Here is a 27,883-nt window from a genome sequence, read left to right as displayed (position 1 = left end):
TCTATTTACTGGTATTTTCTCAAGTTGCAGTGCATTTGCCCTCTCAGTGCCACTGTAGATGTCACTTAAAAGGACAGTAAAGCATTCTGGTACAGAAATGTTGTGTGATGTCTGGGTGAAAAGTGACAATTATGGATAGACATTAATCAAAAAATTAGTCTTTTTTAAAATCTTAAAGTCCTTTCATGAGGACAGAGGCATACACAACGCATACTGACTGTGACACAGATGAATGACTACGCTAACAGCTAAAATATAGAAAAATGGAGAGATTATGTCTCGCCTTGAACACCTCACTGATCTAGAGGAGGTGGTCTGGGATACAGTTGGGCTTTTCTCCTCTGCTTAGGCAGAAAATGGATGGATTGAAATTTTGTTATTTGTTTTCTTATTTGATTTAAATGAATGCTTAGTACTAAAGTAGGGTCTTTAGTCATGAATAACAACAAATCTTTATATTCTTTTTACTGAATGACTCAGACCCTGTTTGCTTTGATGGTAGTCCCTGATCACTGACAACAATGTAGGTGAAAAGAACCTTTTCAGAGCCAGAACATTCATCTTTTATATAGGATGTGTCAAACTGAGAGAATTATGCAGCTTTGTGCTATGCAGTGGGCATGTCAGAGCTATTTTGCTGACAGCAGCAACCTGCTGCAGCTGGAAACAAGAATGAGAATGGAGTTATGTACAAGACAACAAGTATAATGAGCTAAAGATAATTGAGATTAATACAACCAATTAAAACAGAGTGTTGGGTTATACAACATTTCTCTGTGGGTTTGTAGTCACTCATACTACAGTGTGAGTGGCAACATTTCAATTATACACAGCAATCTGGGCCACTGGGAAATATTAGTGCAGTTTCAATGCCCATTTAAGGCCAGTGATTTGCCCAATTTGACCATCTTTTGGAAGACTAATTTGATTTGCCAAACAAAACCAATTTACAGACTGTGCACACTCTATGCTAACAAGCACAGGTGTCAGTGGGAGTGGGAGCTGTGTGTTCAGTTTGTGTTCAGCTCAGCCTTCGATTTCATTCGAAATTGAGCAGAAACTCAGAAGTGACAAATAAAGTTTATTCTGTTTTGTTATAACAAAGACTACAGCACAGAGCTGTGTCATACATATATAAACCAGTGCATTCTGACTTTAAGTTACGCGTTTCAAACTCGATTTTGGCCCATCAGAAATTTGAATCCAGACCACCTACTAATTTGTGTGCAAAGTGCACACACTTAAAATAAAATAGCCAGACACACCTCGAATGCACCTGCAAGCTAACATACTCACAAGAAAGGAAAGTAAACGGTGGAAGGCAAACAATCTCAAGAGGTTTTTACTGACTATTGGTTACTGACTTCAGTTTGGGTTGTTATTTTTGAACCACACATCAGCAGAGCCATGCAGCCATGCAGTGGCTCTGAAGTCAAAAGAGGGATGCAGTTATGCCAAAAGTGTTCTCAGAAATCTCAAAGTGCTGGAGCTCTGACTTTCTTCATATCAGAGGAAGTGGCTAAGGACATCTAGGGGGTAACTTTGCAATCAATCAACAATTAATTTAATTAAAAGTTGTGTTCAGCAGTGGTAGACGCGGGCAGATTTCATCATAAAATGCAACCCAATAACAAGGTTTTACTGATTCAAAGCATTAATGATGCCGACTTTGTAGAAAATGTATGAAATAACATTCAAATGGCACAACGGGGCTAATAGTAACCAATTTTACACATTGGTGATTTTCAATAGGCTCCATATTGACCCCTGGTGGTTTGAAATTTCAGTTTTTAGACAAACCTTTGAAGTTAATTGTTAGACATGCACACATTTTTTAAATTTGTCTCTATTTGTGCTGTAGACACAGATAAATACAGTCATGTGGTTTCTTATAGAAAAAATATCTGGACATGTGTGCCATTGAAAATAAGTGTATGTATTGCAATGAAACCTGTTTGTGTATCAACAAGTGGAATAACGTGAAACTAAACTTCTAAATGTGTTACTCAGACTTTATACTGATCTCTACGATGGTGCATGTGTGTTTGTGTGTACCAGCTGATTCCACGAGTGCGAGAGTTTTGAGCTGGCCCGTCAGCAGCACGTTATGCAGGTCTCTGTAGCAGCAGTTGAGTGTGATGTACCGCACGTTGCGTACCATAATGTCCTCTACACGAATATTGTACTTCCTGAAATGAGAAAAGAGGAGAGACATTTATCAAGTGGTCATAAAGATGAGAAAAAAAAAGTGAGAATAAGACAGATGGATGCGAGAATTTATTTTTTATTTTTTTAAACATTCCTCTGAATAGCCCTTTTGTTGCTGACTTGTAAAAATTTTGTGACTGTCATGCATTTTTTCCTCTGATCAACAGTCAACTGAAGCTTGATTAGTGCATGGATCTATAAACACTTCCCCCCACATACTGTACGGCTTTGACAGCACATCCTTCTTTCAGCTGACCGGTCAATCCAATAACACCTTACTCTGTCGACACGTCATCCGGATGCTGGTGCTCTGCGTACAGTATTGGAAAGTGGGTGACATTTCGCGAGCAGCTCTTGCCTCAGCATAATCGTACGCCCCAGTACACCAGTCAGAAACACTCGCATTTCTCTCCCTGAGAAAGCCTGAGCCGCCAAAACCTGCAAACATGACCGCAGTCACTCAGTGGTTTTCGCTGCCAAGCCTCCGCAGCCGTGCCAGGATGCAGGCTCCTTCTGTGGTGACAAGTCAATACACTGACCTCGCTTTAAATACAAAGGTAAATTGATGACCATTGTCTGCCAGCTCCTCTTTAATACACACAATGCATGAAGTTAGTCCAACGGGAAATGAATGGCAACAACACAGTTCTGCAGAAAGATTTTCTATTGACTCTCTTGAGGTGTTGTATCAAAGCCTAAATCCACTTTACAAACAGTATTCGAGGGTCAATTAACCTACACTGTAATGAGTAGCATCTCAACCATGTTAGACAAGAACATGAAAACAGGAAGGGAGTTCTTCTAGAACCAGTATTTTTTTTTAATGCCACTGGACATAAAACTCGAGGCTGAAAAACTGTCCAATATTACCGTAATTCCAGGAAATGATTGATTCAGTATCTAAATTCAGACAGTGTTGGATTTATTTGTCTAGGTTTTGAGGTATTTACTTCCACTGTACACAACGGAGGTGAACTAAATCTTGTTTGTGTGCCTCACAGCACTGAAAAATGACATTAGGGGCACCAGCTTTCATTTTTCATCGGAAGCACTTTGGAATTTAGTTTCAGAAAAAAATGGTCCCAAAGAAAAATCCTTATAGTGAGGAAAGTAGACTCCTAGAAAGAAATGAATAATTGAAATATAACTTTTCGATTTTATGTACCCTCAGCAGGCATGTGCCTGTTAGATTTATTCCCACCCTTTTACAAAGCTTGCCAAAACCCTAACCCTATGGCTATATAACAAGAGGACAATTAGAAAAAAACATGCAGTTTTGTGATCTAATTGAAAGTAATAGAAGGTCTTTATCTTTGTTATCAATAACTCACCACTTTTAGACATCTTGTAAATCAAACCATGATCAGAGACCATGAAATGTTAATGAAATTCAGCATATTTCGGGCACCACTAAAGATTTTCCTGCTTCTCTACATACCTAATGTTATCATTAAGAGAAAAAAACATTGGAAAGAGACTGAATCGTTACAGTGCTCTATTAGTCTGCAATGGAAAGCAGAAAATTTTAAAAAAAGGTGAGCAAAAAGATCCTTTCTGGTGCAATAGCAGCCTCTTTTAATTTGATAGTGGATCTGAGGGAATAATGTAATGCATGCCTCTGAACTGGCCACAACCACTGCCAAGACTAATTTCCCTCGAGATATCAAAGGCAGTTGATGAAATGTGATTGGTTTCTTCTTAATTGGACCTTCCTCCCCTGCAAAGACTGGGCAGGAAGATACTGATCAGTCTGATTTATATCGAAGTGAGCATCAACCTATATGTTTGAGCCAAGAGAAACAAGCTTATAGGGTTATAAACCCAGGCTTCATAGATCATCCACATTGCTCAGGGCAGAATGGAGGGGAGGGTTTGGCTGTTAGGTTTCTGCATGCTTGAGTAAAGAGGGTGCAGACATTCAGGACAAGCAGTGAAAACTAATAGCTAAAGGGCTGTAATGATCATCTGCTGGAGCAATTATTGTCAGAAAAATAGAGATAACAGCGGACTATAGACTATTCAATCAATCAGAACTGGCCATTATGAAATGACTAAGAAAAGCAAAGTGACAGAATAAACAAAAGACAAACACATGGAAAGTGATGTTATGTAACAGTCGCCACACTTTCTTTCAAATGCCACTCCAGTGTTGAAGAACGAAAGGCACAGGAAAAGGTTTCATATGTGCAGCGGATCATATATCAGATCTCTGTATTTGTGTCCATCTCAACATGTCTGCTTGTATCTGCACTCATATCTGTAAGAGTTGTGCGGGAGCAAAGGATTGAAAAAAAAAAATCTAATTCTGTCCATGCCTGTGTGGGAGTATGAGCAAATGTACATGCTATCATACGCGTGCACTGCACGGCAGGCATTACACAAGTGTTCCTGGATTTGTGAGTGTGTGTGTGTGGGTGGATGGTTGCGTGGGTGTGAGATGGATAATTTCCAGTTAGAGTGAAAAACACGTTCTGCTTGGAGCGGGCCACACTACCTACCTACAGTGTCTCACCTACAGGTCCGCCTCCACTTGCGTATGCTGCAGACACACGCACACACACACACACACACACACACACACACACACACACACACACACACACGCCTGCTGATGGAAAGTGGTGTGTGAGAGAGAGTGAGGAAAGAGGCACCAAAGAAAATAGAGTAAATGAAGGAGGAGGTAGGTAAGAGCTTTCTGCATAACGAGTCAAGTTCATGGAGGCCTATGTGTTATTGAAGATAGATGATTCCAAGAGTTTGTGTACGTGCTCAGTGTTTACACACAAACAAACACATTATACATATCATATGGATTCACAATACTGGCAACGTGTTGTTATATACAGAAAATGACAGATGGTTGTGTCATGACTTATCAATATGTCCAGGCTCATATCCACACACACACACACACACACACACACACACACACACACACACACACACACACACACTCTATGCATGTGCGATTTTAAACATTTGCAAACGTAATCATTAAGATCCACACACACAGCCACCTGCCTTATATAGTGTTGGTCCCCCTTATCCTGGTAAAAGAGCCTGTACTGTCGAAGCATAGGCTCCACTAGACCCCTGAAGGTGTGCTCTGCTATCTGCCAATATGTTAGCAACAGATCCTCTAAGCCGTAAGTTGTGAGGTGAAGCCTCTGTGGATCAGACTTGTTTGTCCAGCACGTCCCACAGATACTCCGATGGACTGAGATCTGGGGAATTTGGAAGCCAAGTCAACACGTCAAACTCATTGGTATGCTCCTCAAACTGAGCAATTTTGCTTTGTGGCAAAAAGCCTTGGGCACATATGACCCTGTCACTGGTTCATCACTGTTCCTTCTTGGACCACTTTTTATAGATACTGACCACTGCAGACTGGAAACATGCCACAAGAGCTGCAGTTTTGGAGATGCTCTGACCCAGCTGTCCAGCCATCACAATTTGGCCCTTATCGTTATGCCTTATTTTTGCATGCATGGACAACTTGGATCTTATTTAGACATTACAGGATTCATACAATATTATTGGAGGAAGTTGCGTTATGTGAATTCATGGGAAAATTATTTTTAGGCTTCTTGTAATATCACAATGACCACTAGGATATATTGAGATAAAGGCTACCTATGCTTTATGCAGCTAATTTGAACTGCAACAGTTGGCAGTAATGAGGTTAGATGAAAAAGGTGCCACACTGGAAAAATCCTTTAGACAGGCCACTGGAAAAAAAAAGGTTTGATTTTTCGACCAAAGTGTTTCCAACGAGAAGATTCAGTTTGTGTGAGAGAAGATTAGCTGGTTTACAAAACTTTACAAATATAAGTGAGAATAATATTCCAACCTACACCGAAAAGCAGTTCTAAACAGCCTCCCCAAGCTTTTTCATGTGGCATGTCTTCCCTGCTATGGGTGAGGTAGCCACAAATAGCATTATATAATCAGAAATAAGAGGAACCTACAAACTGGACAACAACTACTTGGTGAAAACACAGCTCACATTGCAGTTTCTTACTCTCCTCGACATACACATGCATACATGGACAAGACAAGATAGTGAGAGTGTGATTGAGAGGCCACAAGGTCACAGCAGATAATAAGAAGAGACAGAGGAGCAGAGAGCAGATAGAGTGAGAGGGGAATAGATAACAAAGAGATGGACAGCGAGGGTCAACTGAAGTGCTGGCATAGGGCTGTTCGATATAACGATATATATCTGATGACAATATAAAAACGTCTATTGTTTCATTTTATGCTATCGTTTGTTTTGTGGTGTTGCAAAATAAACTGTTTACGGCAATATTTTTTCATCATTTTGATGGTCACTGTAGTGGCTATATTAATTTCTTGAAGTTCTCTCTTTCTCTTATATTTATATAACCACACTATGGATGGACAAGAGCCTGTTTTTATGCGTTGTGGTTAGCAACAACGACGGTAACAGCATTGCGTGTCCACTTGTTTATGTTCCACATAAACCTTTCGCAATAAAGCTCAAGATCCTGTTGAGACTTTTCAAAATAAACTGAATCACGTGAAAGAGCAGATTATTTACGGATAAGAATTAAAAAAAGAGCCGCCAGGTGCTAAAAAATAAACCTTAGACTCAAACGTTAGATCACGCTTTTCCCCGCAGCACGCCGTGTAATAAATACTCACAAAGAAAACGGCGGCCTTTACAACTTATATGTATATACTATACTTATATGTAAAATGTATAGTTTCATGCATCAGTTAAAACACTCAACTCCAGCTACATGACGCCCAGCTGGAAACACTTCCTGCAAGACGAGCTGCCCGAGATTCACAGAATTTACAGAAAATGTTACATTTTTGTGATTTATATCGTTATCGGGACGATAGAATTCTTATATCGGGATATGAGATTTTGGTCATATCGCACAGCTGGCATGTAGGTGAAGGACTCAAGCAACACACATAAATGTAACTCTACAGGGAACAGCTTCAGAAAATAATGAACAAGCAGAGGACCTAACAAAACTTTTCCTCATTGCTTTCAATTTGTGAATGCCGCATCAAAATCCAACTATTATGTTCACCTAATGATTTGGCAGCATCTATAACATCAGTTCCAAACAATTACACCAACAGCGCTTTTGTATGGAATCACAGAGCTCTGATGACACCAGGCAGTGGGTAATCCTATTCAGCATTGTGTCTTTGGCATGCATTATTATTAAATGTGAAGTCCATTAAAAGCCATGTACCAAGCCAGGTTCCTCCAGCCACACTTTTTTGTGCAACAGATTTTACTGTAGTGCTATGATTGAGTTTAAACACCCAAATTAAAGGCAACAGTCAAAGCCATTAAAAAACACTGCAGACTATTGCTGAAGCAAGTGTATTCAGTTATTTAGTGAGCAACTGAACACAAATGTATTCATACAGTCAGTATATTTCATACAGTTTAGCCATAGTATGTTAGGCTGAGGTAATCAGCAGAATGAAATGTCTCAACGCTTCATTCATAGTTAAACAGCGTGCCACATAGGACAAAATTCCCTGCTGAGCCTCCAGTTTGACTCTACACAAGCCACCCTTTGCTACAATGTCATTACCCTGCTATCTTTATCCACAAATCCTAACTTTATTGCAACATCTAATAAAAGCTGCCCTGCGAAATAACTTCCATGGTTGATCATGGTTGATCATCAGTCACTGAGTGCCACCATAAACTTATCAGCGCCATTAAAGAATCTACAGTTGTGGTTGAAATTTCTCTACAACTAGTAGTTTCCCTTTGCCAGCTTAAAAAGGATTTCTTTGAAAACACTCATTGGACTGACCAATCAGAACAATGCAAAAGCTGAAGTCTCTTTCTTACCTTAGAAAGGTTTCTTGGAGTCACATCTGAGGTTCTGAGATCATCAGTTTTACCAACTGTGTAAATGCAAGCTATTCAGATGTGTCACTACATTGCCAAGGTCTGGAAGAAGACTCACACTGTCACCCTCAGAGAGGAAATTGTTCAGGAATAACCCAGGAACCACCTAGGCGCAAACCTGCCATGAACTACAAACTGCTGGAACATCTGCATCACTGTCAACCGTGAATCAAGTTTAATATCACCATGGACTAAGAGGGTGCAGACCAAGAAAGAAGGCAAGACACCTGTACATCTGTTCACATGCACATGCCAGATGCCTTTTAGAGATTTTTTTTTTTTTACTTGGCACAAATAGTTACCAGAAATGTCAGAAAAAGTTATGTTTAGAGCAATAAAAAATGAACACTAACCGTGTAGGAACTATAAAGCATGGTGGTAGTGGTAGCATAACTCTCTGGAGCTGTTTTTAGCTGAAAAATTTACACTACTGGGTGTTCCAACAACACAATTTTCCCAAACACATTAAAACTGATTTTTCGAATTGATGAAAGAGGGTGACATTAAGCTTCCGGCATGAACTCTGCTAATTCTACCAAGAAGAGTAGTCAAATGTCCAGCAAGAATAATGCCACTATATAATAATATGCTGTACATAATGCTGCTAATGCTGCTTAAATGAAAGTTACCTAAAAAGGGACTATATATATATAATTTCTCCGACAATGCAGTGGATTCAGACTAACACTCTAATATCTGCAAAAAGTATTTTGATTGCTATCATGCCAACGTGATCATGCCAAAAACTTGAAAGCTAAATGTTAGCATGCTGTCTGTGGGCTAATGTAGGTACAGCGAGTCTGACTCTGCCCCAAGGTAGCAAAATCCCTCTCATACAACCTCTGAAGTTTATAAATTTCCATGTTATGATTTGCAATGCTTAACTTCACATAATAATAAGTTACGCTAACAGCATAATAGGGGTGCCTTTATATTTACCAGATAAATATAACAAAGTAATAAATCTTCTAATTCAGCTCCCACCAATTAACGTGTGCATTCTTTTTTTTGAGATGACATACAGTTTTATTGGGCCCACTGACAACTTTATCATGCTAACATTTTAAAATCATTTTGTCTGTGGGCTAATAAAATTATAGCTGGCCTCAAGCTGTCCTAGGTACCAAAAATTAGCCTAGTAACACTTCTAATGCTGAGTAATTTTCATGTTGTACTTGTTTAATCTCACACTATGCTAAAGCTGACACACTGGTGGTCATAGTGGTCTTTCATTTACAAGCTATGGTACTGAGCTTTTCAAAATCATTAACAAAATCAATAAATGCATTTACCCTAATTTATTCCTTTCTTTGACGCATACTTTTAAATTTGATTTCTTAACAATTTGATGCATAGATATTACATGACCTTTAACCTTTTGCACATACTATAAACCTTTACCATTATTTTTTGAATTCTTATTAGCTTTTGGTTTAGTAGTTAACATTCTGCATAATAGTATTTACAAAATTAAAACTTATTTGTATTTTGTCTTGTTGTGTGCTGGTGTTTCTCTAGAATATACATACTCGTGATGACCCCAGCCCAGCTCTGGGAGGTAGGGAAGCTTCTTGATCCTGATGATGGAGTCGTAGAGGGAGGGCTGGAGGGACTGGGCCACGGCATTGGCTAAGATCACTGCTATCATCACTGGCAGGATGTGGGAGATCTGGCCAGTCAGCTCAAACACGATGACTGCAGTAGAAACTGTGTGGGTGACTGCTCCTGACAAGGCTGCAGCACCTTTGGGTTTGGGAGAGGACAGTGGGGTTAGTAGAGGACCAGAGAGATAAAGTGTAGAAAGAATTGGTTAGACGTTTGCTTGTAAGGTGAGATTTGGGGCTTTAGCAAGGGGTCCTTTGGGTGGCATTCAAAGCCCCCCCTCCAAAAACAGATGGGTCAATACTAATATGATTTCAAAGAGCAATAAAATACTATCTTACTGTCCCCAGGCATATGACAAACAGAACTGTTGATTAATGCCAGAGACTCAAGATTCTGACAAGCTGCTGAAATTTCAAACTTACACATTTCACTTTCTGAGTCTCAGTTCTTCAAAGGTCTTTTGAAGATGTTAAAAGAAAAAAAAACTCTTTCTTGCACTTGGTTTCTTTACCATATTAATCCATCATCAGTACTTCATTACTGTCTGCTTTCCCCCCAAAACTACAGGAAGTAAAATTAGCCAATCCCAAGATGAAAATACATAATCAGAAGTCTTTCAAACTATACAATAGAAAAGCTAACAATGACGAATTACTTGTTTTGGAACATGATCTATAACTTTCTTGTGTGAATTAGAGCAGTGCTTTCGGATGTTTTATAACAAACCTTCCAAGACTCTTTACTTCAACTACTACATGTCCATATTACACTATTATTGGTTGTTGCTGTTAGCTGTGATATAACATCTTATAAAAACATGTATAAAAAGTGGTAATTTTAGGCTTTACTTCCCTCGGTACAATCAGAAACTGTTTCTACTGAGCCTATAAAGACCTAAAAACTGTACTTGATTTAAATTAGCACGCTATATTTAACCATACACTGTTATGGTCGTTGTTACTACATTTCAATCCAGTTTTGACTTGGCAGTTCTGCTGATTTTTTAGTGGTCATAGCCGGAGAACTGGTTTTTATTACTGTGACAGTAATCTTCGTTTTGAAGTTTTGGTCATTTTAGGAAAAAAACCTTTGAGCTCTGTGCTCGGGAAACTTCAAGGTACATAATTAAACTTCAAATGTCCACCTCCAAGTGTTTAAATCGATATTCCTACAAAACAGTCCAAATGCAGCAGGTGTACAAGATGTGCTCTAGCACTACACATGGATCCAAGCTTGACAGGGGAATTGAATGAACTTAAATCATTAACAGCATTTAAAAAAAATTATAATAATTTTACCTTAGTGTTGTAGCGTGCACAGTGGGATAGATTCTTTACATTGTCTACAAGAAGCTGTACATTATATAGAACACATTTCTAATCTAATCTATAAAATCAAACTTCAGATTTGGAAGTTAATTCACTCGAAGAGTCTTAAACAACAAAACAACAGAGCACTTCGCTCTCGCTCTGCAGGCCTACTTGTTGTTCCTCTAGTATTTAAAAGTAGAATGGGAGGGAGAGCCTTCAGTTTTCAGGCCCCTCTTCTGTGGAACCAGCTTCCAGTTTGGATTCGGGAGACAGACACTATCTCTACTTTCAAGATTAGGCTTAAAACTTTGCTTTTTGCTAAAGCATATAGTTTGGATCTGGTGACCCTGAATCCTTCCTTAGTTATGCTGCAATAGGTGTACGCTGCTGGGGATTCCCATGATGCATCGAGTATTTCTTTTTCAGTCAACTTTGTCTCTCACTATGTGTTAATAGACCTCTTTCCACTGAATCATACTTGTTATTAATCTCTGGCTCCACGACCCCAACTGGTCGTGGCCCTGCCCCTCCCTGAGCCTGGTTCTGCCGGAGGTTTCTTCCTGTTAAAAGGGAGTTTTTCCTTCCCACTGTCGCCAAAGTGCCTGCTCATAGGGGGTCAAACAATTGTTGGGTTTTCCTCTGTATGTATTATTGTAGGGTCTACCTTACAATATAAAGCACCTTGAGGAAACTGTTGCTGTGATTTGGCGCTATATAAATAAAAATGAATATAATTGAACACTATCTCATCCATACTGACTCAGTTCAAGCAACTAAATACACATTTATCCCCCCCCCCCCACAGCCTTCTCCCCTATGTCCATAAAGCAAAAATCAACTATTTTGAATAATTCAATATAAAGGGAAGCTTTACATTTGCAAATCTATTTAAAAAAATAAATACAGAGTAGTTAAAAGAGGAATACTCTAGCCACATCAAAGCAGAAAGAGCAGCATGGGCAACGTGAGTGTTTATCCTAACAGAGAAAATGGATGAGACCAATCCAAAGAATGAGATGAACACCAGGGGGAAAAATACCAGAGAATGAAAGCATTAAAATAAAAAGAGAAACAGATGGTGAGTAAGAGAGTCTACAAAGACAGGTTTCATTGTTCTTTCTCCTAACTTAATTAAGCCCATGTATGCCCCTCAGATAAATGCTACTGCTCCCTCTGCCCATCCCAACACTTATTCCTTAAAGCAAGCTCCGCTGCGAGATGAAAGAGGCTCATCAGAGTGTCAGGCCTGTAAAGGGGTGACTCATCAGCTATAGTGCAGCACAACAACAACAACATCAGCCCCAGAAAAACAGCCACCGCCAACCCATAACACTGACATAATCAGCACGGCTGTCAACAAGTAGCAACTGTAGCAACGCTGCACCTCATTAGACACACAACTTCAGGAAGAATCTATAATGTATATAGTGCAACCATTTCTTTAAAGAAACACTGGGTACAGCTTCACTATCCAGTGTATACAATCATTACCCTTTGCTGGTTATTATCACTTATTTTACTATTCCTCTGTGTATCCAGACAAATAAGTCATCTAGACTGATACATCAGACATTAGCTTGTCGCAGTGTTTGTGGCTTCTGATGAGTAACAACAAACAGAAGTAAAGATATGCCATAGGGAAGTTCTGAGTCATTAAAATAATGTCTCTATTACATGGTTTGTTCACCAGAGAGTAAAGATCTCAATATTGTTTGTTTAATGTACACTTGTTTAATAAACCATACAGGAAAACTAAAAAAACAAAAGAAAATAAATATTTTGACATTAATAAGCTAAAATAATCATTTGCATTAACTAGCTCATTATTATCACTGTCCAGAGGGGGTATTTTTTGGACGTTATATGCGTAATTATTGGTAGTAAACTAGTAGTAGGAAATTATGGCTGTTGATTAAAATTTTCCACATATTCTAACAAACTTATAAATGTTTATCACATTACTTTTACAATTCAGTTGCTCTCCTTGTGTTTAACTTACCTTGATATTTGAATAACAAAGCTGTGACACTATGAGTGCAGTGCATTGTTGATTTAATGACTGTATTAGCACAAACAGGGGTGTGCAGTGTGAGTAAAAGTTGATGAGCAACAGCTGTCATATTTAACATTAGCTTTCTATTTATCCTTGTTTAAAAAAATTGGAACTATTAAAAATTGTAATAAAATTATTGAGTTTCTGGCAGGTTTAAAAATTAAGTAAATACAACCTTTAAAAAAAAAAAAAAAAAAAAAAAGTACAAATACAACCTGAGATGAACACTAACCTTATATTACACATTGTTTAGTACAGTTCATGGTTCAGGAGCTTGTAGAACAACCTGTAGCAGCAATAACTAATTATTTGCATGGCTATTAGTCTGTCATATTATTTTTTTGCGGGCATTCATGTATGCACAGCTCTCTTAAGGTCCCCAAACAGCATTTTAATCAGGTTAAGGTCTCAGCTTTGACTCTGTCTAGTGGATGCCCAATCCAGTTTGACACAAGTCTTATGCCGGGCTCACACTGTGCGATTTTTGGCCCATTTTGAGCCGATTTTTGAGTCGTGCGACCGTTTTGGCGATCGGGCCGATTTTGGCCTTCATCGTGCGTCGTGTATCGTGTAGTATACGTGGGGTAACGAGAAGCGATTAACACCTCACGACCAGCTCCCGATCATCAATCGCTTGGTCTTGAGGATTTCAAACCTGTTTGAAATCCTCGCGACCGTCGTGAGGGTGTCTCCGCAGTTTCTCACACTGCGCACGCGCAAACACAAATGTCAGCAAAAAAGACGGCGCAGCACGGCAGTGCAACGTGTGATCTGGACACAAGCGATGGAGGCACAACTTGTAGAACTTGGAAAGCTCATCCGAGCCTTTTCGATGTGGCCTCACAAAATTATCATGACCACAACAATCGTGAAAATAGTTGGATAGACATTGCTGCTCAATCACAGCTGCCTGATCAATGTTTTTCATTAGCAATTTAGCAAAGTTGATGGCGGTGGTGTGTCTGTGTGAGTGAAAGACAGAGAGGGAGAGCGAGCGACAGAATTTCTGTTATAACCTTCATTTTATGGACGCACAGTGTGAGCACTCAGGTCGCATCAGAGCATCGGGTCGTATAGTGTGAGACCCTGCATCGTGACCTACAAACTTCTAACCCCTGCGAGTCAATCGTACAGTTTGAGCAGGAGCTGAATCGCGCGACTGACAAAATCGCACAGTGTGAGCCCGGCATTAGCTGTTGAACACATGGCCTCACATTTTTCTCAAAACAAAGACTATGGTGTACAGGAGTTTATGGTCAGCTCAATAACAGCCTAGCATTTGTCTAATAAATTATAACATGGGATAATGTGTCATGTTTGGTAGTCAGAAATCTATACAGACAGACTTAAAATGCAGAGAAACAATACAGTTTCTTATCAATATATTCTTTTAACTTATTATGTTCATTTAACACTTTTTGTATTCATATATATATTGTTCAAGTACATTATTCAGTCAACACAAAACAAAAATATGCCTTTGCCAAGCAACAAAACAATGTCTGCTTCTTAACAGGACTCCTGGATTGCACATTAGCTTGGATATTCAACTTCCAGACTTTCTAGTGGAATATGAACATCTGACAACACCACTGTGAAGAATTTTTGTTTTTTTTTCCAGCTGGTGTCTAAACTGAGGTTTCTTTGTCATGAATGGTCTGGAGATCTTATAAATATAATTTGATTTTGTCTGGAGTACTTGAGTCTGTTCATATTCCGTGTCACCTTTAATCAGGGTCAACTTAAAACCTTAACTTGGAGCTGAAAAACTGAGCAATTCTGCTACAGGAAATATTTCTGTGCATTCACTTTTATTCATCTTGCCATCAAAGATGAAAGCCCTTCACAGAAAGCCAAGAAGAAAAATGTGTATATAGGTTTATAATGCAAAGGCTGAATCACAGAGGAATTGTAGAAGCAAACGTCTTTTATTGCAGCAAAAATATGTAGATTAGGATGGAGAGTGAGAGACAGCTGAAAGGTGTGTGTCTTTAACTTACCCACAACAGCATAGCCTCCTGGCACTATGGGGTAGATGGTACCATCTGTGTTAATGCCATCAGGGAACCAGGCAGCCATGCTTTCTCCAACCAGACGACCAAAGGCTGCCCCTGAATTACACAGGAAAACAGAGACACACAGTCATTGAGACCATTACGCAAGTGCAATATTGGTGGTGGCCCAGTAGATGCTGTAACGCCAACCACTAAAACATAAATCCTTAGGTCAAAAAGTACAAACATCTTTCATACCTGCTAAAAAGTTTTATAGTGAAAGTTTAATAACTGTATTTGATTATGATTTTCTCGCTGTTTCCAAATATGAGCAATACACAACTGCTTTGGTTCTCATGTGAACGACAGCATCAAGCACTCCTTATTTGAAAAACCTTTCTCTAAATGGAAATGAACCAATTAAAAAAACAAAAACTGTAACAGATTTAACACTGTGCTTGGACCATACGTTGGTATTAAGCCACACCAGGGTATTTAAAAATGATTGATTTTTTCCCCCAACCGTTTTGAAAATACTGTACTGTGCCTTTCTTATACACCAGTACACATGTACTGTACTTTAGGGGTGGTGAACAAGAAAGATGGTTGTCTGACTCTGTGTTAGCACTGCAACAGGCTGGTGACCAGTCCGGTGCGTACCCTGCCTCCCACCTTATGACAGTTGGGTTAAGGCTCCACCACCACTCTGAATTGGATGTCAGGAGGATATAAAGTTATGAGGTGAAAAGACATCACCTAATCCTATGTACCATATACCTACAGCGACAATTGCCTCCTCTTTCCTCAACTAAGAGCTGGATATTTGAAATGATTGTTATAGTTGCATCTTTTGTTTGGACAGGAAAGCAGGGTAGCAATTAGACTTAGAATAGCAGATTCAATGGCAGCAGTTCCAATGACAGTCTAGAATGCTAATTAGATTGGTCTCATAAGTTTCACTTCCTGCTTAAATAAAGATACTAATAATGCCAAATAAATGCCCAAATGAAATACAATAACATATTTGTATTCAATTAGTGGCAAACATATATAGTAATTTATAGTACGTTAACATGACTGACTTTCAAAGGATTTATTTTTGTTTGATTTTCTTGGTAAATATGTTAAATTACACAAACGTAATCCTGTATAGGGTTAAACCTAGGGTTAGGTTTCTTCTGTCCCTTTACACACACAAACACATGTAGTCATTTACTTCTTACCAATGACAAATACTGGCATGAAGGCTCCGGAGGGCACTGGGATAGTGATGGCCAAGGCAGACATCCAGAACTAAGAGGGGAAAATAGAAGCAGATAAAGAAAGAAAAGACATGAAAAGAAATAACAGGGTGGCATTTCAATTAGCTTCAGAGTACCATCCGGTGTGCTCCTCGATGATAGCCAAGCTGAACCCTCTACCAGCAGTGAGGAGGCGACCATGCGAGGCTTATTGCTGAGGTTAGATTGAGCTGTCACTTTCACTCTCCATTTGACAAAGACCCTGAAATAAACCCCTGGGTAATGAGCGGACTCTGCCGATTGGCCGACGGTGCACCAGACGAGCGGAGAGACTGCTAATTAGGAAAGAAACAAAAACCGAAATGTCATCACTGACAATGTGTGAGCATTATCGTCAGGTCTGTGTGTGTGTGTGCAAATGTATAAGTGTAGCAAGATGTAGGAAGATGGTTGAACAGAGATGAGTTTTAAAAGGCTGTCATACTCACTTATGGAAATAAAAGTCTGCACTGATACCTGGGACATCGTTAAAACGATGATCCACGCTTACTTGACTGAACTCAATATTAGATTTAAAAGTCTTATTAAAACTCCATTTACACTCCACACTACCAGCATAGTATTTATTGGTTCTTCAGTAAAAACTGTCTGATCACTCTTTCCATCCTTGATACTTGAGGTAGTCAAGACTGACTAAGTCAACCTTCAAATTTAACTCTAACTCAGTTTATTTGTAGAACAAAGTGTATTTTTGAACCTTTTCAATGTCTTAATAAAGAAATCCTCACAGAGTCAAATCCTCACTTGTTCCCACGGTCGCCAGTTCACACATGAAGGCCATTTGGATCACTTTTGTACTGAAGACCGGTAATCCAAGGTGCATTGAATCATGAGCACCAACATGCTGCACTCTACTCACAACACACACCAAAAGCATCTTCCAAAAATTCAGTCTGTTAAGGCTACAAAACAATCATCTCTCTGACTTGCCCTCAGCGCCAACAGGATTGCTGTGAATCATACACTGGGGAAACCAAACAACTGTTGGTTAAGCGCAAAACAGAAGAGCTACCTCGCCGGGCCACAGCTGTCTACACCTCCGGCCCCGACTCTTGACTCTCAACAATGATGATGTGCACATCCTGGCCAGGGAGCAATGCTGATTTGGGAAATCAAAGAGGCCTAGAAAAGGAACAACCATCATATTTGAAGAGAGATACTCTAGACACCAAACTGACTGCTTATGTAAGAAATTAATTATCTCAAACATGAGTTTTCTAGGAAATGTGAGACTCTGAATGTGAGGCTGAAATATTGCTTGTACAACACTAAATGCTGGTTGAGGTTGTTTCATTTTCCTTTCAGACAGAAACAGGAGTTTAACAGAGAGTACAAGACACATGTACGAGCTTGTTTCAGCTGAACTGTGTAACGAAAGTTGGGAAGTGCCTTAGAATCAGGTTCCCAGTGAATGAGGGGTAAAAAGGTCTCAGTGCGAGTCTCCCAAGGTCTTGATTATCCAATCCATTAACCTCCTAGGACCTGGTGTCCACATATGTGGACTTCACATTTTGGGTTATTTAGACCAAAATACTCAATTTTGCTCTACATGGGTGTGATATCCACTTACGAGGACATTATACTGCTACTGTTCTATCAAAATTTTAAATGAATATCCTCATATGTAGCTCTTATTTTTCTTAAAAACAAAAATAAGGTAAAAAAAAAAATCTGGTAATTCTTTGTTTTTACATTCATTGGGCCCCAATATGCCCAAATATCAAAGAGAAATTAAAAATGCATGTCGTGGAAGAGTTCGGGTCTTAGGAGGTTAAATGTGCCAATAAATAAAATATATTATAATTACTTTTGATTTGTGTTAATACATAAAAACTAAAAGATCCCGTCTGTGTCCTCATTAGGACAGAGATTTGTGTTGGTGTGTAGGACTCTAACCTCAGGACTATATTGTTAACTGGTGAGAAGTTTGAGATGTATTTCTCTTTAGCTAGAAACACAAATTTTCTGTTCCTTTTTCCATTACTCGCACCAAATTAGAAACAGATTCTGCTTCAGTAATAAAAAGCTTTTAATATAAAGATGCAGCATGAAAGGGTCAGGCACCATAAAGCGACTTAATAGATATGTACTTAAATGAAAATAGGTCTAGACTGGCTCTCTGAGCTAAAAATTAGCCATCAGTTAGAAGTGTGAGTAGAAATTATAGAGATTATAAGAGACAATGTTTATGCTCAAAGTATCCTGAATAGAAATCTTTAAGACAATTCAGTTATGGCAAAGATAGTGGTTACACCAATTTAACAGCTGTAACAAAAACATGGCAAACAACATTCAAATTTAGGGTCATTTTAGACTGCTGATCAGGAAAAAAATCAGTCTAAAATGGATCAATAGTGCAATTAGAGATAATTTTACATGATGTTTCCTTTAAATAGGCCAGTACTATTAATTGGCATGTATTCTTCGACACGGAGCAGGTAATGTGAGCACAGGCTTATATTTTCAGTGTTTGCATGCACAGAATGAGACACATGAATCAGTGTATTGTACAAGCCATTACACAAACCTCATCACTGTAATAATCTCATGGTTTCAAATAGACTTTTTAATTACACTCATTGCTCCGTCGCTCTCTCTCCCTTTTCTGCTCCCTCTGCTCCAACTATAGTTAGCTGTAATTAAGGCTGGCTGCCATGGTGACGTAATGGATCTCCTTCTGTGACCCTAAACTGCCGCCGCTTTCGCACCCCGTACAAACACACATATGTGCGTAGGTGTTCACACACACTATAACACGGACTCAGCGAAGAGAATCAGGCTAAAACACAGTCACACACACAGTTACAAAACACAAAATAGGCCTCATGGGAAAATGAAGACAGCAGTGTGAAATAATCTTTAGACTTGCCTTCCTCTCTCATTCTTTCTCTTCCACCTAGACAGTAAAACTAGAATAAGAGTTGGGAACTTTTAAAAGATCTGAGAACTCATAAGAAGAGGCTTAACTTTATTAGAGGCCATGAACTCCCAGGAAAGCAGTACACAAGAAGGTGAGTGTGTCCTCGGGTATGTGTGGGTTATATCATCAATACTGAGGCCACACTGATCTGAGAGGAGTCCACTGTTACCGGGTTGTTAAACTACAGGTAGACCTTCACACACCTTGTATTTTATGATGCTCAGAAACACTGTGCCCATTGTTGTGTTACTTTAACCTTTTAAGACTTACCATAGAACCAAGTCCGCCAGAGCTTATATTATATTTTTACATGTTGTAGTGCCATTTTTGGGAGCATTCCAAGTTGATATACATCAATACAACCATTATAGCCCAAATTTTAATAATATGTCTGCATTAAGTGCATAGTAATTACATAAATTGCAAAAAAGTGCAATAAACTACAAAACAATTTAAAAATTGTTAAATTTCTCTAACTAGAAATTTAAGAGGCTTATCCCGCAAAACTGTAAATACAAAAAAGTTGCACAAAATAGTTTCCCACCACAGGAAATTTATTTTGAGTGTCTTCATAGTTTTATTTTTGAAATACACCAATTTTTATATACTGCAGGAAAAACAAAAATACATATCATAATGCAAATTTGCAAAAAAACAGCATATGCATTAAAATAAACTATTTCCAGCAGTGCAATATGAGTCCTAAGCATCCCAGAAATGACACAGAAAGTCATAAAGTCAAACATAACTTTTAAAAACACCAGTATAGGCTCATAAGGCCCTGATAGTAAAAAACTACATTTCCGCAAAATTACGTCACTTCTGGTTTCGGGCAGGTCATGGCGGACATGCGACAGTTCGTGCTGATGGACGTAGGAAGTGTTACGAACAGCTGATCGGATCGGTAAAGCGTGTTTCTGGAATATTATGTTTTTGTTGCTGCAAGTGCTTTTTACGCAGTTTTTGCAAAGCTATATGTGGAAGGAAACTGTGACTTAGGACAAGCTGGTGGCATAAGATGTAAGTACAACTCCTCCGGTTTCATATGCAAAAAAAATTATTGCGCTAGCTTATGTGGTTGCAGTGCTACCGGGATTTAAAAATAGTTACGCAAAACAGAGCGTGCCCGCTCTGACCGGCTTTAAAGGGTTAAAAAAAGTAATTCTTATCTCATCTTTGGCTCACAATAAAGGCCCGTAAATAAACAAATAGAAACTCAACATAAATTGTGTACAATTTACTCTAAAATCATAATACTTGTGACTGATTTTTGGTACTAAAAAGTAAGAGTCTGGAATTAGAAAATGTAGCAAGTTTGGTGGACATTTGGCATTTTAAAAAGTTCAGCAGAAAATCTTGTTTGTTTTTATTAAACAAACACAACAATGAGAAAGTGAATGCAGACAATTGTGTTACAAAAATCAAATCTAAAATTTTAAACAATTTCTTGCTTTCTAAATTCCACTTCAAATTATACTGATTAAGTGTCAGAAACAGTTCAATCTTGATGACTAATAACTAAAATTATTCAACCCAAGACGTTTTTTGTGATAACACCATAATTAAGGTTTCAGCACAAAACCAGTTGGGTTAATTCGTAATAAAGTAATCATGGTCATAGAGTATGACCATAAGTAATCCCTGACATTTAGAATTTATTTTGGTAACAAAATGAATATTTGTTATTTATGTCTATAATCAGTAAAGTTTCTTTTGTGTTGACCCATCCATCCACCTCAGCCTCCACTCAATAAGCACTTTGTCATTCTGCTTTGAGGATGCTCCACCTTTCTTCTTACAATAATAACTAAACAACTCGCTAAGTCAACCCCATGGGAGCCTTTCTGCGTGGAGTTTGAATTTCCCATTTCCCTGGGTTTCCTATGGGTGCTCTTTCTTCCAGCCTGAGTCCAAAGACACATGTGTTAAACTAACTAGTGGTTCCAAGTTGAACATGAATATGAGACAGATAAATGTTCAGAATGAAGCACAAAGTTTTCAGTGAGCAGTAAGAAAGAAAAAAGTGCTGTGTCAACATTTGCATACATTAATCTGTGTCTGTGTTTTGTTTTTCACCTTAATGTCAACATTAATTAATCTGGTGTGCTTTCTTATGTTCATCTTGTAAGACACACTCATTTTCTTTATCCTTTATTCCATAAAGGATAAAGATGTTCACATTTAAATTTAGCTATTTTACTCTTAGGGCAGGCAGCACGGTGGCACGGTGGTTAGCACTGTTGCCGCACAGCAAGAAGGTCCTGAGTTCAATTCCACCATCAGGCCGGGTTCTTTCTGTGTGGAGTTTGCATGTTCTCCCCGTGTTTGCGTGGGTTCTCTCTGGGTACTCCGGCTTCCTCCCACCGTCCAAAGACATGCAGCTTGTGGGGATAGGTTAATTGGATAATCCAAATTGCCACTAGGTGTGAATGTGCGAATGAATGTGAGTGCGAATGGTTGTCTGTCTCTGTGTGTTGGCCCTGTGACAGACTGGCGACCTGTCCAGGGTGTACCCCGCCTCTCGCCCTATGACAGCTGGGATAGGCTCCAGCGCCCCCGCGACCCTAAAAAGGAGAAGCGGAAGCGAATGGATGGATGGATACTCTTAGGGCATTTTAGCACTTATGATTAAAAATGAATATTTTTGTGCAAGTAATATTTTTTGGAGACACCCAGTCAAAAAAGATACTAATATTGTAAAAAATAAGATGTCATTTGCAAATAGACTTTCAGCAGTTCTGTTGAGAGTGTGTAGATGACAGTGTAATCTAAACCAGCAGCCTGTTTACTCATAGTAACATGGTCAAAAACACTTGAGCACGGGTGACTGTGGCAGGATGCTGCAAGCACTGTATTCTCCAGCCTTATAGGATGGAAACCTCAATTATAGCAACTGAACTGATGTCTGCAAAGTAATAGCTGCCAATGGGTACTCCTTCAGGTGGCTTGGAGCTAGTTGTTGCACTTGGGGGCATAAACTAATAGACAGGATACTCCTGGCTGTAAATATGGCTCCATGGGAATTAATGCTACATTTGTCCACATTTGTAATACCATATTGTATAAATATTTGCAAGCAGTACAGAAATCATACTTTAAATGGTTCAATATTGTAATCTATTTCCTAGTAGTACACCAATGCTGTACTAGAAATACAGTTTGTAGGCAAAAATGAGTTTGTATTTTCTGCCTTCATAATTACAGCAGCTTTCACGAGAACCCAGACACCACTGGGAGAAATAGCCCCAAACCATGACAGTGTCTCATTGGTTTTACAGATGACTGTAGACACTGTTGTACCTTTCTCCTCTTTCTTTTTAAAAATGGCACTGAGACCATTTCTGATGAGGTTTTCGTTAAAAAACAACAACAAAAAAACAAAAACAAAATACAGATGCATCTCTCAGGGCCTGTGTCAGCTCTTTGCTAGTTGTTGTTTAACACTGGATGCATCACCACCTGGTACGGCAACAGCACCGCTTACAACCGCAAAGCTCTCCAGAGAGTAGTGCGGTGTGCTGAAAGAATAATTGGAGGTGAGCTTCCCTCCCTCCAGAACATCTACAGGAAGCGCTGCCTTAGGAAAGCAGGGAGGATCATCAAGGACTCCAGTCACCCCAGCCATAAACTGTTCAGACTACTTCCATCAGGAAGGAGGTTCTGCAGCATCCGGTCCCGTACCAGCAGACTGAGAGACAGCTTTTTCCACCAGGCCATCAGACTGCTGAACACTTCATAGACACCTCACCTTCACTACTGGAACTTCAACATTATGCACTCCACACTGTATAAATGCCACTTGTTTTGCACAATATCCAACTACCAACCTCTGTATATTTTATATATTTATTTTATTTTTACTCTATTTAATTTGTAAAATATGTATACACACACACACACACACACACACACACACACAGGTAGACATACATATTTAGTATACACATTCAGGAACATGCATACACTCTTATATTGTACATATATTTATTCATATAATTCTCAGATTTAGCCATTCTTATATTTGCTTGTTCTTATCTTGTTGTACTTTGCACACCTCTGTTGCTTGTGAAGCTCGCACACAAGAATTTCACTCACATGTACTGTACCAGTGTACCTGCACATGTGATGTGACAATAAAAGTGATTTGATTTGATTTAGTAGTTTGCACTTTCCTTAAATCTTTTTAAACTAATACTTACTATACATGACATTTCTCTGTAGTTTCCTTTGAATACCTTTGTCTATCGTCTGGTTAAGGTTGATTCTACACCATCACTACCACAACAAATGCTAATGCTGATGATTTGCAATGCCATCTTCATCAATAAAAACTTCCTGATGCTCAGTTTCATTCATTATTATCAATTATACTGCATTTCTCATAAAAACAGGGGGGAACAGCAAGTTCCTCTAACTGTGATTCAGCTACATTCAACATCCTGCTGGACCTAGGACAGTTTGTACATAATTAATGGTATATAACTAATTAGAGAATTAATCAACATGGTCTGATAAGTCAAGTCTGACTGTGTGTGTGTGTGTGTGTGTGTGTTTAGTTTAGCTATAACCCTACCCTGCTCTAACACTTACTGCCAAAGGTTCTAAGGTTTTTGAGCCAAAGTGTGCAGAGAATAAAGCAAATGGATAGTTTTTAATTTGACGTAGTACGACCATATAATTGAGAGCCGACTGTCTTAGAGGAGACACATTAGCATTTCCGAACATATCCCTCTACCCTTTATTTGCTCTATTACTATTTATGTCCTCTTATCTATTGCTCTATCCAATTCTTTGCTGAAGCAATGACTCGCTTCCCCCTGAAGGAGTCATTAATGTTTCATCTAATCTAATCTAACGTAATCTAGTAGATGTACATCTCGCAGAGGTAGTTCACGACCATGAAGATTTATGAGGATCTCTGACCTCAAACTGAAAGGGGACTTTGATAAGCAGTGGAAGGCAGCAAACCTAAGACCTGAAAATCAAGCTGGGACTGTTTGGGTTATTGGTTTAAACCGCTGCAAATTCAAGTGGAACAAGTGATCAAGGAAACCACTTGCATGAAATCTTTCCTTATTAAAATCCAATTAGAAAATTCTTAATGAACCTTGTGAATTTTGACAGTAGCTTTAATGAGTCTTAAAAGTTCTAAAGCTGCTTCAGGGCTATACTATTTTAGGAGAAAGCATCATTTGTTAATATACGCAACTGAGATTTAATCAGTGTATAATATTAGCTTTGTGCTAGCTCAACAAAAATCTGAACAGCTGCCTTTAAAAAAAAGAAAAAAAGAGGCGCCTTAGTTATCACGCCACTGATGTAATAGGCTTTATGTGAAAATGAACGATTAACCGAATCAGCAGTAAAGTGTAAAAAGTAGGCCAGAACGTCAAGTATAGACATCTACCCCCCAAAGGTTGTCTTTTCAGGACGTACTTATGTTTTGCCTTTCATTGTAACAGAGCTAATACTACATTTGATGACAAACATAACTACAAGTATGACTTAAATGAATGTGGTCAAATCACACTGATGCTACAGAAGATGTTGAATAAAAATGCTCTGTCAAACATTTTAAAGCAATTTTAGATTAATTAAATGTATTTTAGACATTTTGAGTCTGTAAAACAGTGTTCATGGTGACAAACAGATTTTACATGATGCTGCATGCTTGGACCATCCATCCATCCGCTTCCGCTTCTCCTTTTCAGGGTCGCGGGGGGCGCTGGAGCCTATCCCAGCTGTCATAGGGCGAGAGGCGGGGTACACCCTGGACAGGTCGCCAGTCTGTCGCAGGGCCAACACACAGGGACAGACAACCATTCGCGCTCACATTCACACCTAATGGCAATTTGGATTTTCCAATTAACCTATCCCCACAAGCTGCATGTCTTTGGACGGTGGGAGGAAGCCGGAGTACCCGGAGGGAACCCACGCAAACACGGGGAGAACATGCAAACTCCACACAGAAAGACCCCGGCCTGATGTTGGAATTGAACTCAGGACCTTCTTGCTGTGCGGCAACAGTGCTAACCACCGTGCCACCGTGCTTGGACCATGAAAAGAAAAAAAAAAAATTCTAAATGCACAAAAACTGGCCAAAGACAGAACTTTTCTTTTATTTCTTATATATCGGTTTGTGTGGCTCTTGCAAGAGCTCATTTTTGGCATGATGCCTACTTACTAAAGACACCGTTGAGGCCTTTTGGTGTTCCTGGCCAATGCATTCATTCTTTCTTAACAATTTACCAGATTGATGATTTGGCTACTGCCAAAGTTTTTGCTCTCTCTCTCTCTGACTGGGTTATTTAGCTTTTTTGTAGCCAAGTGACAGCCTCCCTCAACTGTGTTGACATTTCTTAGGGGGATGATATTTAAAATTACAGTGGCAATCTATAAATTGAACAACTGAAATCAACTTCAAATAGAAGTCAGTTAGATAGATGTCTGCTTCATCTTTGATGAAATATCAAATGAACGGTTCTCACCTGGTTGTGAAACTACCTGTCAGTAAACTGTCCAATAACTTTTGAGCCTCTGAAAAAATAAGAGATTTTGTATAAAAATGGCCAAAATTCCTAAAAGGTTCATGCAAATTTCAACTAAACCTATAAGTCAGCATTTCAATTACATATTGCATAAAGCTACTTCAAAATATATTGTATAGTGTATGTGTAATAAACAAATGCATGTATTTGTATATGACACATATGGTTATTTTGGTCATATTGCAGCAGACATACTAGATAGTCTCTTGTATATCTGTATTTCACTAACTAGTAATCGCTATTACCATCTGGAACCTCTACTGACAATGCTTTGCCAAAATTAAAATCTGATTTTTCTTTTTTTCCAGAAGGCTTTCATTAAAATTGAGCTCTCTCTGAAGCTGGAGAAGAGTAATAACATACTCTCTACCAGATCCCACATGAAAAAACCCTCTAAATTTTCCTTTCAGTCAAATAAGGGGCTCAAATAAAAGCCTTCCCATCTTGCACCTGCATATCTGGTTAGATGATCAAGTTGCTATTACAACTCATGCTGAGGAGCTGCATAAGAAGCTTTAAATAATTAGGTTTCTTGCTGCCAACACGATTAAGCCCCTGCATGCTGTCATAGCTCTCTTAGAATTAGATTTTTTTTTCCTTTTTACCAAATTATTTTTTAAACTAATACCATGCTAATCATCATCACTTTTAAAACTTGGATTTCACAAGAACCCTTGGATATCCCATTTATGAATTACAGAACCTCAGTAGTTTTAGAATATTTTGTGTCAATGGCGCACTAAAGAGGAAGCTAAAATGAAAACATAATATATTGCTTTGCTATAAGCTTCATTAGCACTACCTTGTTGCACTTTCAATCAGTCATGGTGTCTCTGGTTCAGACTGTATGCCAGGTTTGTCCCACTTTTCTCAGAAGAGTTGTTGGGTTTCCAAGCACCTCTTTGGCCTGTGTCCCCAGTAAGATTAGTCAGCTGCTCCACACATGTGATGCACTTGGGTAGAAGGCTGTTTACATCCTTGGCCTGAAATGAGTAGCTTCCACAATGCTTTTCTTCGTTTTTCTTCAGTTGGCGGGTTTTTTTCTGGTTTTTATTCGTTTGCCAGTTATTTGTGGTTTGTTCCACACAAAAATGATCAGTTTTCCTTCCTCACAAGTTTTTTCCACTTTCCTTGCTATCAATCACACTTTTAGGTGTCACACTGGGAAATGAACTTTTCTAATGTGCCACATAAGAAACTGTTGTAGAGGGCCGCACCAATAAGCTTTTAAAGAACTGAGTTCAGCTTCTTGTTCAGTCCCAGTTTCTTATGTGCCCCCATGGGAGAACTCATTCCCCACCCTTGTTTTAGGGTAACTTGAAACTGAAAGGTGTGTCTGTAACTTACATAGTAATTTGAAAAAGTTACACATTGCAGTTACATATTGTGATAATACCTTATACTCAATACAAAATCCACTGATCCGCCTTAAAGGTGGAACAGACTACATCAGGTCACACCTTCAGTTTTTTTGTCCTTGAGTAAATAACTGCTAGTAAAGTACAGCCAACCCAAGCTTTGGTCCCAGTTGGTTCCCCCTGATTAAATTAAGTTATATATCTAATCATAAGAGCACACGATTGACAATTCTTGCACCTTGTGTTGAGACCGATTTTGATTGATGTTTCTTTGACTAAATGATGGAAAACAATGAAATCAGGAGAACAGGAGCAGGCAGACAGAGTGAAGGATAGTCAAGTCAAGGGTATCAGTTATGACGCACTATCCAGGACATTTATACTCTAATTTGTCAGTCATCTGGGAGCCCTCTGTGCTTGCATGGTTGTGTCACATTCAGAGGACAGTCTGTCGCCCAGGGGCCTCATGGGACCCTCGGGGGCCCTTCTTCTATTCCCACTCCAATTACAGTCCCGCCAGCTCTCTGTCACTGACGCACACACACCAATAGATAACAAAGGACTCGCGCAGGCTGGAGGACACATACCTATATTAATAAACTCATCTCTTCCTGAGAGCTGTTGATGTGCATAATTGCACACCACTAAAAATAGCATTTAACTACAAAGCATTTG

At 39.0% G+C, this 27,883-nt stretch overlaps 1 protein-coding gene across 9 annotated transcripts in view; it reads right to left on the bottom strand.

The window, feature by feature from the left end:
* The window catches only part of LOC102785730 (chloride channel protein 2-like), a 211,472-nt gene that overhangs the window by 36,749 nt on the left and 146,840 nt on the right, over positions 1-27,883 (bottom strand). For all 9 annotated transcript variants that reach the window (XM_087850736.1, XM_087850732.1, XM_087850738.1 and 6 more), the window contains 4 exons: positions 16,305-16,374; positions 15,088-15,198; positions 9,649-9,862; positions 2,056-2,189 (listed from right to left, as the gene is read on the bottom strand). In XM_087850736.1, coding sequence (XP_087706862.1) covers positions 2,056-2,189; positions 9,649-9,862; positions 15,088-15,198; positions 16,305-16,374 — 529 coding nt within the window. The remainder of the gene's footprint in view (positions 1-2,055; positions 2,190-9,648; positions 9,863-15,087; positions 15,199-16,304; positions 16,375-27,883) is intronic.

This window comes from Neolamprologus brichardi, chromosome 14 (genome assembly GCF_056152115.1).
Source record: "Neolamprologus brichardi isolate AB-2024 chromosome 14, ASM5615211v1, whole genome shotgun sequence".
NCBI classification, from domain to species: Eukaryota; Metazoa; Chordata; class Actinopteri; order Cichliformes; family Cichlidae; genus Neolamprologus; species Neolamprologus brichardi.
Note: the sequence above shows the minus strand (reverse complement) of the source record. Positions and strands in the feature narration are given on the sequence as shown.